Source organism: Solanum tuberosum, unplaced genomic scaffold, assembly GCF_000226075.1.
Source record: "Solanum tuberosum cultivar DM 1-3 516 R44 unplaced genomic scaffold, SolTub_3.0 scf00359, whole genome shotgun sequence".
In the NCBI taxonomy this organism is placed as follows: Eukaryota; Viridiplantae; Streptophyta; class Magnoliopsida; order Solanales; family Solanaceae; genus Solanum; species Solanum tuberosum.
The window spans coordinates 152424-164116 of record NW_006239281.1 but is presented as its reverse complement, the minus strand read 5'-3'; the positions used below and the strand labels follow the sequence as shown (position 1 = coordinate 164116).

At 32.9% G+C, this 11693-nt stretch overlaps 1 protein-coding gene across 1 annotated transcript; it reads right to left on the bottom strand.

Annotated features, from left to right (window-relative positions):
• Positions 1-1307: 1307 nt before the first annotated feature.
• On the bottom strand, positions 1308-3191 carry LOC102603576 (40S ribosomal protein S28-like). The gene is made up of 2 exons (XM_006361480.2): positions 3085-3191; positions 1308-1773 (listed from the first exon to the last, which is right to left on the bottom strand). The coding sequence occupies exon 2, from the start codon at positions 1770-1772 to the stop codon at positions 1575-1577; it is 198 nt and encodes a 65-aa protein (XP_006361542.1). The 5' UTR covers position 1773; positions 3085-3191; the 3' UTR covers positions 1308-1574.
• Between the last annotated feature and the right edge of the window lie 8502 nt (positions 3192-11693).

The following is an 11693-nucleotide window of genomic DNA, read 5'->3' as shown; positions in this document are numbered from 1 at the left end:
GTTGAATAAATTGAAAATTGTTTACAAGTATATGAATTATATATTTGTTGGGTTAAGATAAACATGTGATTATATATATTATTTCACAGATAGAATATATTCTTTAATTTTAATTTTTAGTTTTTTCGTTAAAAAGAAGGAAACATTTCTCAGCTAACTATGGACAGTCAGATAACTATCTTTTATTTATGTACACAGTCAATCGAAAAGTCAAATATGAGAGCCAACAAAAAGAACGTCATCTATTATGTTATAACTTATAAAAAAATTAAAATACAAAAATAGTTCTAAAAAAATAAAATGTAGTTGTTCTCCATATATTCATATGACAACTAAACAAATTAAGTGGAATACACGTGCAAAGCACATCTGTTTAGATGACAAGAAAATTACACAACAAATATCGTCTACAAGGTAATATTAGTGAGATACGACTAATTACATGATTGAACCTCATCAAATTGAAATAAATATATACATTATTGCTAATAAAAATTTTCATTGACCGTCTTCATAGGTTCGTGTAAATAAGAGATATATATGATGATTCACATTAAACATTCACAGAAGAATCTGCAATATTATTTTGTGCAAAGCTTATTATTCAAATTTTCGCTTAAATTTTCTAAATTAATAATCACGTGCAACGCACGTGTCAAAATACTAGTATTAGTATATATTATATATATGTCTAGAACATGAAATTGGAAAAAGATGTATTCTATCATTAAATATTTTGTCAAAAGACTATGAAATTTCACTCCATAAAAAAATTTCATTATTCTGAAATTTAGATAGTTTATTATTAGACTTCTCCTATTCTTTATTAAATAACGAAGAAAAAGTCAATTTCTCTTTCAACTGTTCTTCACTTTTTTCATATGATGCCTTTTTATTTGATTAAAGTTGATTTTTTTATATATCTATTTATCTTACTAAAATCTATCATTTTTATTATTTAAATATTTCACTAATAGTAAATTTAATAGGCTCTTTCGTGAGCTCAATCAAGTTCGAAGTAGTTTCATATTTTAACCCTTTTCTACACTCTAAATCAACGTCGAGGATCATAACTTTTCAAGCGTTGTAAATATATAATAACATCAAGGAAAAACTTTACACAGCCTTCTTATATTTATATATAAAGAGTAGAGAATAAAAATAAACAAATATTGAGTTTATGCATCCAAAAGCATTAAATTTGAAGGCATTGTAACATCAAAAATATGTTCTTTTTATTGGGTAATAACCATTTTGAATTCTAATAAAACCATTGCCTCTGAAAAGCACCAATATCACACATAAGGAACACTGGAAAAAGATTCAACATGATAGATGGACGTCCATCCAGCAAACACGAAAACAAATAAGAACCATTACTCGTTGCCATTGACGCAATGCTAGCAAAATTTTAACATAAAAACAATTCCAAAAACATGAAGTGCACCAAAATCAACATATCCAAACTTAAAGAGTCTAAGCAAACAAAACCAAAGACTATTAACTAGGGAATAAATCCCAGTCAATAATCAAGTACTCAAGGAAATTTCGATATGGCAATCAAAATTATGGGCTCAGCGCAATCTCCTGGCCTCCCTCTCAGACTCCAACAATGTGAGAATATCACCCTCTCTGACTGGTCCCTTGACATTTCTCATGATAAACCTGTTCTGGTCGTCAAGAAACTTGACTCTAACCTGAGTCACCTGCCCCCTGGATCCAGTACGACCCATGATTTTAATCACAATTGCATGCTTGGTTACAGATTCCATTCTGCAAATGCAGACTATATATTTGTAAGTAGCCATAATGGATAACACATTTAAAGGAATCAAATGAAAAAGCAGCAGGAAGAAGCCAAACAAACCACACAAAAACCAAATAATACTCTAAACAACAGTCAATATTCAAACAAAACAACACTGCAACACTTTTACATATTAATGCTTGATCAACAGCAGATGCATGATCTAATTTAGTGCATTCATAACATCTACGCACCAATTACACCCCCAAGACAACAGGTGTGGGACTTGGTTACTTCACAAAATTCGACTATCCATCACACAGTTTAATCACTAATGCTACAGCAATGGGACATAGAACAGAAAATATGCATTGGAGTTAACTAGACAAACACCACGCTACTTAGCAGCTTCCATTATTGTAGGTTCACGTATCTTTTCTAACCAAAGGAACTTAGATAACCGGAATAAGCCTGAGGAGAGCATTAATTCCACAAGTTAATGTCTCTTTGTACTGTAGGCTCCTTTTTCTAATGATCAATTCCTCATATGATCAGTTTGATGTGAACAATTTGTGTTTGCAAAAATGCATTTTTTTCATAAGGTGATTACTTGTAATAATGTAGTGAGAAAACCATAAATGTAATTAATGGCAGTATGAGGTTCAAATACTACACGGATCTTAGAAATTGACCGAGTTTCAACTAATCAGTGATAATAACTCAATATTATATTTTTTTTGACAAAGGTAACTCAATATTATATTGTTTGACTCTTCTTTGTTAGTTCACAAGGTTAACTAGGAAACACATCTGCACTACCTCATAATTTCTGTAAACATAAGACCGTTGGATGACTCTCTCTTTACCTCATCTAACATTGTTCAGCTGACCCGAGCTTAACTTTACTTACATACAAGTAAAAGGCCTACATCCACTCATCTATACTTACCCGGGAACCTCATAGTTGCAATCGAAAAGGCAAAACTTCACCTTTTAACAAAAAAAAAAACAGAAAAATGCCGTTGATACACATTTATCCCTTCTTCGATTGATCCAAATATTAACTTTGTACAAAAATAAAGTAGTACTTGTTTTACAACACCTATTTTTATCTCCAGGCAACATTCAATTCAAACAACAATAACAAATCAGGAGTTTCCAATGCATCAATAATTAAATCAATCAACACAACTCTAAGTTGAGCTAAAAAATTGAATCCTATTATAGAATTAGAGCAAAAACAATTGATTAAGAACAAATCCGTTACAGAACATTGAAAAACCTGACGTGTTTTCAAGGAAATTATAGAGAGAGATTCGATGGCGAGAGCGGCTTACCTTCCGGTGAGAAAAATCTGCTGCTGTATGCTGCTGCTGTGTATCAAAGAATGGAGAATGATTAAACCCTAAAAACCTTATAAGTAGGGTTACGTGGTTGATGGGATAGAGCTCGGCCCAGTAAATATTGGGCTTTCAGCTCTTTATATCGAGGAATTGACACAAAGGCACAACTGCTACATAGAATTAGCAATTTATAGCCCAATTTTATTTAGCAATTAATAGTCAAAAAAAATAAGGACAAATTACTTAACTACACTCATTTACTTACCTTAATATCCATTTATCCCTACTTATTTCAAAATTTTCAAAAATCCCTTATTTTACCTATGTATCCCGTGCACAACGCTATGTATTCCGCAAACATCATTTTTAAGGGATTTTTGGTAAATAGAAAATTAGAAGGGATATGGTGTTATTTAGTACTTATAATATGTGGTTCATATAATTTATACAAAAAATAATAGCATGTATTAGCCCAAAAGTAAATTTAACTGTATTTTTATAGATTTACATTTTTACCCTCGTGCAACCAATTGGCAATAAATAGAAGACGTGGGATTGTTTTTGTGATTTTTAAGTCCTATAACTAAGGAAGTTAGCATTTCAATTTCCCTAAAATTTCCAAACCCAACTCCATTATTAGTATATCTTTAAAAAAAAACGTAGAGCAATTAAGAGCATCAAGATATAAATGACACCTTTGATTGTTTTGATTCATTATAATGGAGAATGGGATAGTAATAATAATTTTGTAGATTGTTCCATAGAAGCGGTGGTTATCAATACGGATATTGATTTCAAATCCTCTATATGTTGATACTTTTATTAATTCTTTTGAATTTCATTATAAAATCGATGACTTTTCAATATTGATGTTAAAACGAAACAATATAGAATTGCGAGTATACATACAATTGAAGAAAGAATAGGAAATTTTCAAATACTATCCATCATGTATGTGCTAAAGTTGAAGATGGAATTGTCAATACCAATTTGATTGCTATTGGTGTCAACAACACAAACACTTTATATTTTATTGGTTACAATCATATGATTGTCCGAGAGACTGTATTTTAATGAATGCAATATTATTGAGTGTGTTACTAAAACTATACTAACAGAATGTCAAGTTTACAAGAAATTTCTTTCTCTAATATCTATGATAAAAATAATTATGCTATTCGAATGATGTTTCAATTTAAGGTGAAAAGTTTAAATACGTCAAGGTATTATCAATTAAAAAAAACAATTATGTATACATTATGCATTCTCTAAAATAAATGATGTATATACTTATGTAACGAGTTTATTAGGCTAATGTATTCAATCAGTTCAGTATGTATTCATAATGTTTCACTCAAAGAATATTTATGAATACATTATAAATTTATGTATACATAAAAATATTATGTATTCATTCAATTAGTTTATGTATACAATTAAACGTATAGTTTCTGCTGCAATGTATACACATTTATGTATACCTTAAATATGACTAATTCGTGTATTGATTCAATTAGTAGTTGTATACATTAAATTGAATGACTTTATACCAATGTATACACAATCATGTATACAATTATTATATGTGTTATATTTTACTAATTCAAACCAAATGGCATTACTAATGAAGCATCTTCAAATACTTTCTCTTGTAAAAAATGTATAGAATTGCAGTAAATAAAATTCTATAAACAGATTCTGCATTCAAGTTACACACTATTTTGTACTTATACCACCCAAAAAAAATATAAAATAAAGATTTATTTTTCCAAAAAAACTCATGAGATCCCTTTTACCCATGAAAATAAATATAAAAAAAACAACACATTATAATCTCAATTTTTCCCCAATTAAATTGAAATCTTCAATTCAACAATAAAAAAATCCATATAGTTTGGCAATGACAAATTCAATAAATATATGATAGAGCAAATATAGTCAAAAACAATGAAAAGAAACGATTTAGTATATTAGCATACATTGGATGAACGTAAATACGGAAGAGAAAATTTAAGCAAATACAGAGTATATGCATGTATGAAGAATTGTAAAAAGATTAAAAAAAAAAAAAAAAAAGGAAAAAAAAAAAATGTTGAAAGATTCATTATTAACAAAGAATTGTTTAAAATAAGAAAAGAGAAGAAAGAATAAATTTTTTACTTTTCAATAAATAAAGGATCGGTGAAAGAAAAAACATGTCGTGAGAAAAGTTTGGAGAAAATTAGGGAATAAAACAACTTTTTAGAAAGAAAAAAAAACCCCTTTCGAGTAAAAGAAAATATGGCTAATAAATGCCAAATAGATTTTCAAAAATCTTTGTTTTGCTAAAAGATTATAAGGGGGCTATTTATTCCAATTTTAACTATAACATGTCATGCTATGCCAATTTTTCCTTTATATCTTGGATCCAACTGTGTTTTCAGGCCCAAATACATACACACATGTTGTGTATCATAAATGTGAATTACACTAGATAAACTAAGGTGAAGACACGTAATTAGACTGGGATTTGTATTGTTTGCTCAAGAAACATCTTTGATAGAAAGTCGAAAGTAGTCAATCAAATTAACTGCGTATTTGTTTGAAAAAGTAAACATAGTTATATATTGATTGTACATCTTACACATTATACATGTACGCCATTTTTTCAATACATACTGAATAATAAATTAATGGATCATTTTTTGACAAATCTACCAATAAAATTGTCGTGAAACTTATAATAATTAACTTTTGGAAGATCATTTTTATTTTTATCCAAAAACTCGAAATTTAATAGTTGACTTTGAATAATTTAATTGGAGGAATAATCAAGTTTGAATTTGACACAATGAATTGATTGGATGAATCTAGAGATATATGGTTTAAATTGATCAGGAGACTTGAAACTAAATTGTTTCTCTAAAACAAACTCTAAGCAAGTTGCAAGCTTTAGGATTAAGAAAATATGACAATCAATAAAGGGACAACACATTGAGAGGGATCAAATGAGGCGAAATCCAAACAAACCACACCAAAACGAACATTATATTAACCAAGAGACCATTAATGCACTAAAGAACATTAAATATTCAAAAGAAACAACACTCAAGAACTTTTCACCTATTAAAGCATTAATCTAATTTAGTGCATTCAGGAACCATTCATAAGACCACCAAGTTCTCTCGAATGAATTCTACTTTTATGCTTTTGATCTACATTGGGGATAAAATCTTTTCCCCACTAAGACGTGTATCTTTATGGGTATATCGTCCTGAAGGCGGATGTGACAGTCTGAAGTGGCACATGAAAGTGTTGTTGACTTAACATTTAGGTTTCAACATAACAAAGCTTGCACTGTCTCTTCGCACTTAAGCACACAACGTGTGTTGACACCCAATTTTGACCCTCCCAATAGTAATTAATTTCCGAGCTTCTTAATTTTTCAAACGATTTAGAATAATTAGTTTTATATAATTCAAAATAGTTTCAAGGTTATTTTAAGTAATTTCAGTCGATTTTTATAGTATTTTGAATAATAAATACATTTATATAATTTTATATAACCAGTATACTTTATAAATATTTGAAAATCATCTCAAAAGATTTTACATTTTTAGTTAAATAATTTATTAATTTAGTTTGGCTTAAATTATTGTTAATCTTTAAAATCAGTGATTGTATAGTTCAAATTAATTATTTTATTTCTTTAAGATTGAGAAGCTCATAAATTAATTATGTTAATTCATCTTATTTTGATTTTAGTCGGATTCACAAATTAGTTCGATTTGACTATAATTGACACTTCAATTTTATTTACAATTGTAGCCTTTTCCTCACCTTATTTTCAACCCAATTTATAAGACCAAGAATTTTGGGCCACTTTTCAGCTGCCCAATGCTAGTCAATCAGTGACCCAAGTCCTTTTTTCTCAATTCCAACCTCTCCAATCCAGCCCACCCAAATAACTCCATACCTGACCTATTTCCTCATTCAACACAAGACCCAATTCTTTACAGCATTGGCGTTACCAGAAGCAACGTTCACAGAAGAAGAACGACGCCCAGAAACGACAATTCGAACAACAACTTCAGTCATGTTCTTTGACGGAGAAATTCACGGCGTGACAAAAGGCGTGCCCAGTACAATGGTACGCTTCTTTGCCCTTGTCTTCTTCCTCTAATCTCGTACGAAATTTCCAGCAAAAGCAACCTTTGTTCTCATCTGCTGTAAGCGAGCAGGCCAGGTGGAACGATCTCCACGGTTCACTCGTCCTAGCGCCAAGATCGAATGGCTCCCGTTACTTGCCCGTTGCAATTTGTTTTGGGATTGGTAAAATTTAGTACTATGCCAGCCGTCCCAACCTTATCCTTTCAAAGGGATTCGAATTTCAAATTCGAAAATACCTTCCAAATTCAATCGGTTTTCCCCCTCTTTTCGTACCTTCATCTCCTCTATTTAAGCATCTTCTTCTTCATTATTTAGGTGGGGGTTTTTTTTGCTAGTAGAGGAACAGAAAGAAAGAAGAGGAAAATTTAAAAAAGTTGGCAAGGATTCACAAATAGGAAGTAGCGGTTTAGCAAGAGATAGAGAGTGAATATACTTGAAATACACTCCAAAATAGAGAAGTGAACTCGTTTAGGAACTTGGTTTCGTTTCTTTTTTTGGTGTCGTCCATCGTCCTCTCAAGGTCATTTGAACTCGAGGTAGCTGTTCGGATTCTGCCCAGGTTCCCTGTTTGCTGTTCGTATTCAAGTTTGTGTGGTGGTGGAAGCTCGTCTTCTCCAGCCCGTCTTGTCCCGAAACACTGCACCCCAAAAGATAATAGTTATTTATGTTCGTGTCTTTGGCTTCATGATGTGCTGGTCGTTTGATTTTATCGTATGAGGCATTCAAATGTTGAAATTTTCAAATTGTTTCGACTTGTTTTTTACTGTAAATCAGTGATCTAATTATCCTGTTTTGAATGTTGTTGCCTGTTGGAGTGACCATCTTGACTCAACCTCTTATTTACCATTTTCTATTGTTTGAATCTTGCTTAAGATTAAGTAGTAGTGTTTAGGTTTATTTCCCTTTTAGTAGTAATGTATTTGTTCTAGTTGTTTTCTTTAGTATCGTATTTCCATTCGAATCTGAAAGTGCTTGCTACAGACCTCTGCATCGTTTCCTTGGTTTGCTTTGTTTAAAAATTGTTTCAATCTTAAAAGGACAATGTTATTACATCAAATTAGATCTTAATCCCTCTTTAGCTGACTATTTTGTTTCTCTTAAATTACATATTATCGTTAGATCTTTTCTTAACTCCATATGTCCCTTATCAATCTTCTTTATTTTATTTTTATGATCTTAGCATATTGAAGGGTATTTATTTGCTTGTTGTCCATTTTGTACAGAAGGCTAACTTGTGATCTTGGATTTGATATCGTGTAGAAATCATATGTTTGAAGTGTTTTCTAGTTCACTGTTTGCATCAGAGTCATATAAAGGCCCCTCTCCTTTTTTTTAATGATATTTAAGGTCTTCATGTAGCTTAAGAATTGAAAGTGGAGTATGTTTCTATGCCATTAGTGTGTCATCAGAATCTTCGTTGCTTGAATTTGAAACTTATTTGAGCATTAGTTCTATTTGTTGATTTCTCTTCTTGCAGATTTGTTGATCTATTATGTTAAGTTGTTGGCCACTCAATTATAATCCATATATTAATGCATTTATAACCAGTTGACAAGTTGATGTTGTTGCATAATGTAATTACTGCTATAGATCTTGTTCACTGATCAATTGCTAATTTCTTTTTTTTTAATTCATTTTTTCCATGAACTCACCCGTTCGAGTCCATTTGGACTCTCCATTCTCGTGCATTTCGAGAGAGCCATAAAGACTCAAATTCCACCTTTATCGAGTCAGCCATTCGTAAAAATCGAAGAACATGTCCCTGGGAGTACATGTGTTTGGAGCTGATATACAAGATTGTATGCACTAGTATACAACTAGTGTATACGAAAATGGAAATGGGCCTAAAAGCCCCAAAATTCAGCTTGTATTTTGTTATTTTTGGGCCTAAGCCTTTTTATTGTAATTATTATTATTTGTTAGTTATTAAGACATGTACACGGAGACAAGAATCGGGTCAAAGGCCCAAAGAAAAGCAAATTTCAAAGATTAGTTAGGACATGTACTAAATATTGGGTCTTTGGTCCCAAAACAAAAATTAGGCCCAAGTATTGGCTCAGGCGAACAGAAAAACCAAACTTGGGCCCAAGTCTCTCTCTTATTTTATTGTGTTTGTGTGCTTGTTAATATTTGCCGCTAATCTTAAGGTAAAAAAATTCAAATCCCCGAAAGACGCCCATTTTGATTTAACAATTTAACTAAATCAGTCATCGTTTAACAAGACTTAAAGAATAAATTTTGCAAATTATCTCACTTAGATAGTATTCCGTATTTTCCCCCTTTTACCCCTTTAAAACAGTTCTAGCTATAAAAATTGCTCTATTTCCAATTAAGTTAATTTTTAGCCAAATGATTAATTACCGGATAACCACATTAGCGGGTGTTTTAGATACTTTTAAAACCCTTTCTAGAACACTAATATAAACCCCGAACCCCTTAATTATCTTTCATTAGATTTTCTGTTTTTAGTCTTTTGAAAACAATAGTTTTCTTAATTTCCCTTTAAAAATTAAGTGGCGACTCTTTAACTCATTTTTTAAAATAAAACAACGTGTAACACCCCGTAATCTAGAAAGACCAAAATGCAGAACTTCAGAACTTGCAAGTGCCACCGATGAGACCCACCCACGGACCGTATGAGGGGTCCGTGGCTCGCCACCCAGAAAACCCTCGACCAACGATCGGACCTACGAACCGTAGGTGGGACTATGGTCTGTTGTCCAGGTTGGTGGTTCAGACCCCCAGCCATCAGCTCTCTGAAGCCAAATGACGGACTGACAGAACGGACCGTCGGTCAGGCCTGTCGATGGCCCCGACAACTTTTAAGTTAAGGGTCATTTGGTCATTTTTCCTATGCGTTGAGCACCTAAATTACGTCGTTTAACCCCTAAACTACGTAGTTTTTGTCAGTTTAAGCCTAGTAACTTAATTAGATTTTAACCTAAGCGATTCATTCTCCAAAATTTGCCAAACTGGAGCAAAAAGAGAAAAAACAGTCGACCAAGCCTCTCCAAGAACGCAACAAGTTTTCTTCAGTTCCAGACCCGAAATCGAAAGATTTCTTTGTCTGCCTCTAACAATCTGAATCCTAAGCTAGCTAATTGATGAAGCTCTCGTGCTAGCTCCCGCTTCTCAACACCTAAGTGGGATAAACTACCCATAGATTTTCGACTGAGGGCATCGGCTACCACATTCGCCTTTCCTGGATGATATAAAATATCCACATCGTAGTCTTTCAATAACTCAAGCCATCGACACTGTCGCAAATTTAACTCCTTCTATCTAAATATATATTGAAGGCTCTTATGATCTGTGAAGATGTCAACATGAACGCCATACAAGTAGTGTCTCCAGATCTTTAACGCATGCATAACTGCAGCCAATTCTAAATCATGGGTCGGATAGTTCTTCTCTTGCTTCCTCAACTGCCTTGAAGCATATGCGATAACCTTACCATGTTGCATTAGAACACATCCCAACCCAACACCAAAAGCATCACAATACACCACATAGCCTTCTGAACCGTCTGGTAATGCAAGAATTGGTGCTGATGTCAACCTGTCCTTCAGCTCCTGGAAACTGTGCTCGCAAACCTTAGTCCACTGGAACTTAGCTACTTTGTTAGTCAGCTTCGTTAATGGGGCTGAAATTGAAGAAAATCCCTCTACAAACCTTCTGTAGTACCCAGCTAACCCTAAGAAACTACGAACCTCAGTCGGAGTCATGGGTCTGGGCCAAGTTTTTACGACCTCAATCTTTTTGGGTATCAACCGCAATGCCTGCATCTGATACAATATGGCCTAAGAAAGCTACAGAGTCTAACCAGAACTCACACTTAGAAAACTTTGACATAAAGTTCTCGGTCTCGAAGAACCTGAAGGACTGCTCGCAGATGATTTGCATGCTCATCTTTTGAACGTGAATACACCAAATATCATCAATAAATACAATCACAAACAAGTCTAGATACGGCCTGAATATACTATTCATCAGGTCCATGAACACTGCTGGGGCATTAGTTAATCCAAAAGACATTACCAAGAACTCAAAGTTTCCATATCTAGTTCTAAAAGTTGTCTTTGGAACGTCTTTCTCTCGAACTCGTATCTAGTGGTACCCTAATCTTAAATCAATCTTTGAGAAACACTTAGCGCCTTGTAACTGATCAAACAAGTCATCTATCCTCAGAAGGGGATACTTATTCTTTATAGTTGCCTTATTCAGCTGTCGGTAATCGATACACATTCTTAGTGAACCATTTTTCTTCCTTACGAACAACACTGGTGCACCCTATGGTGAAGCACTAGGCCTAATAAAAACTTTATCCAGCAAGTCTTTCAGCTGATCCTTCAACTCCTTTAGCTCAGCAGGAGCCATTCTATAAGGAGGGATAGATATGGGTTGTGTACTTCATAGCATATCGATAGCAAAATCAATTTCCCATTCTGGAGGGA

What these genes read in the sequence shown, in the direction of transcription:
- LOC102603576 (XM_006361480.2), bottom strand. Translation starts at nt 1,772, where the DNA reads ATGGAATCTGTAACCAAGCATGCAATTGTGATTAAAATCATGGGTCGT.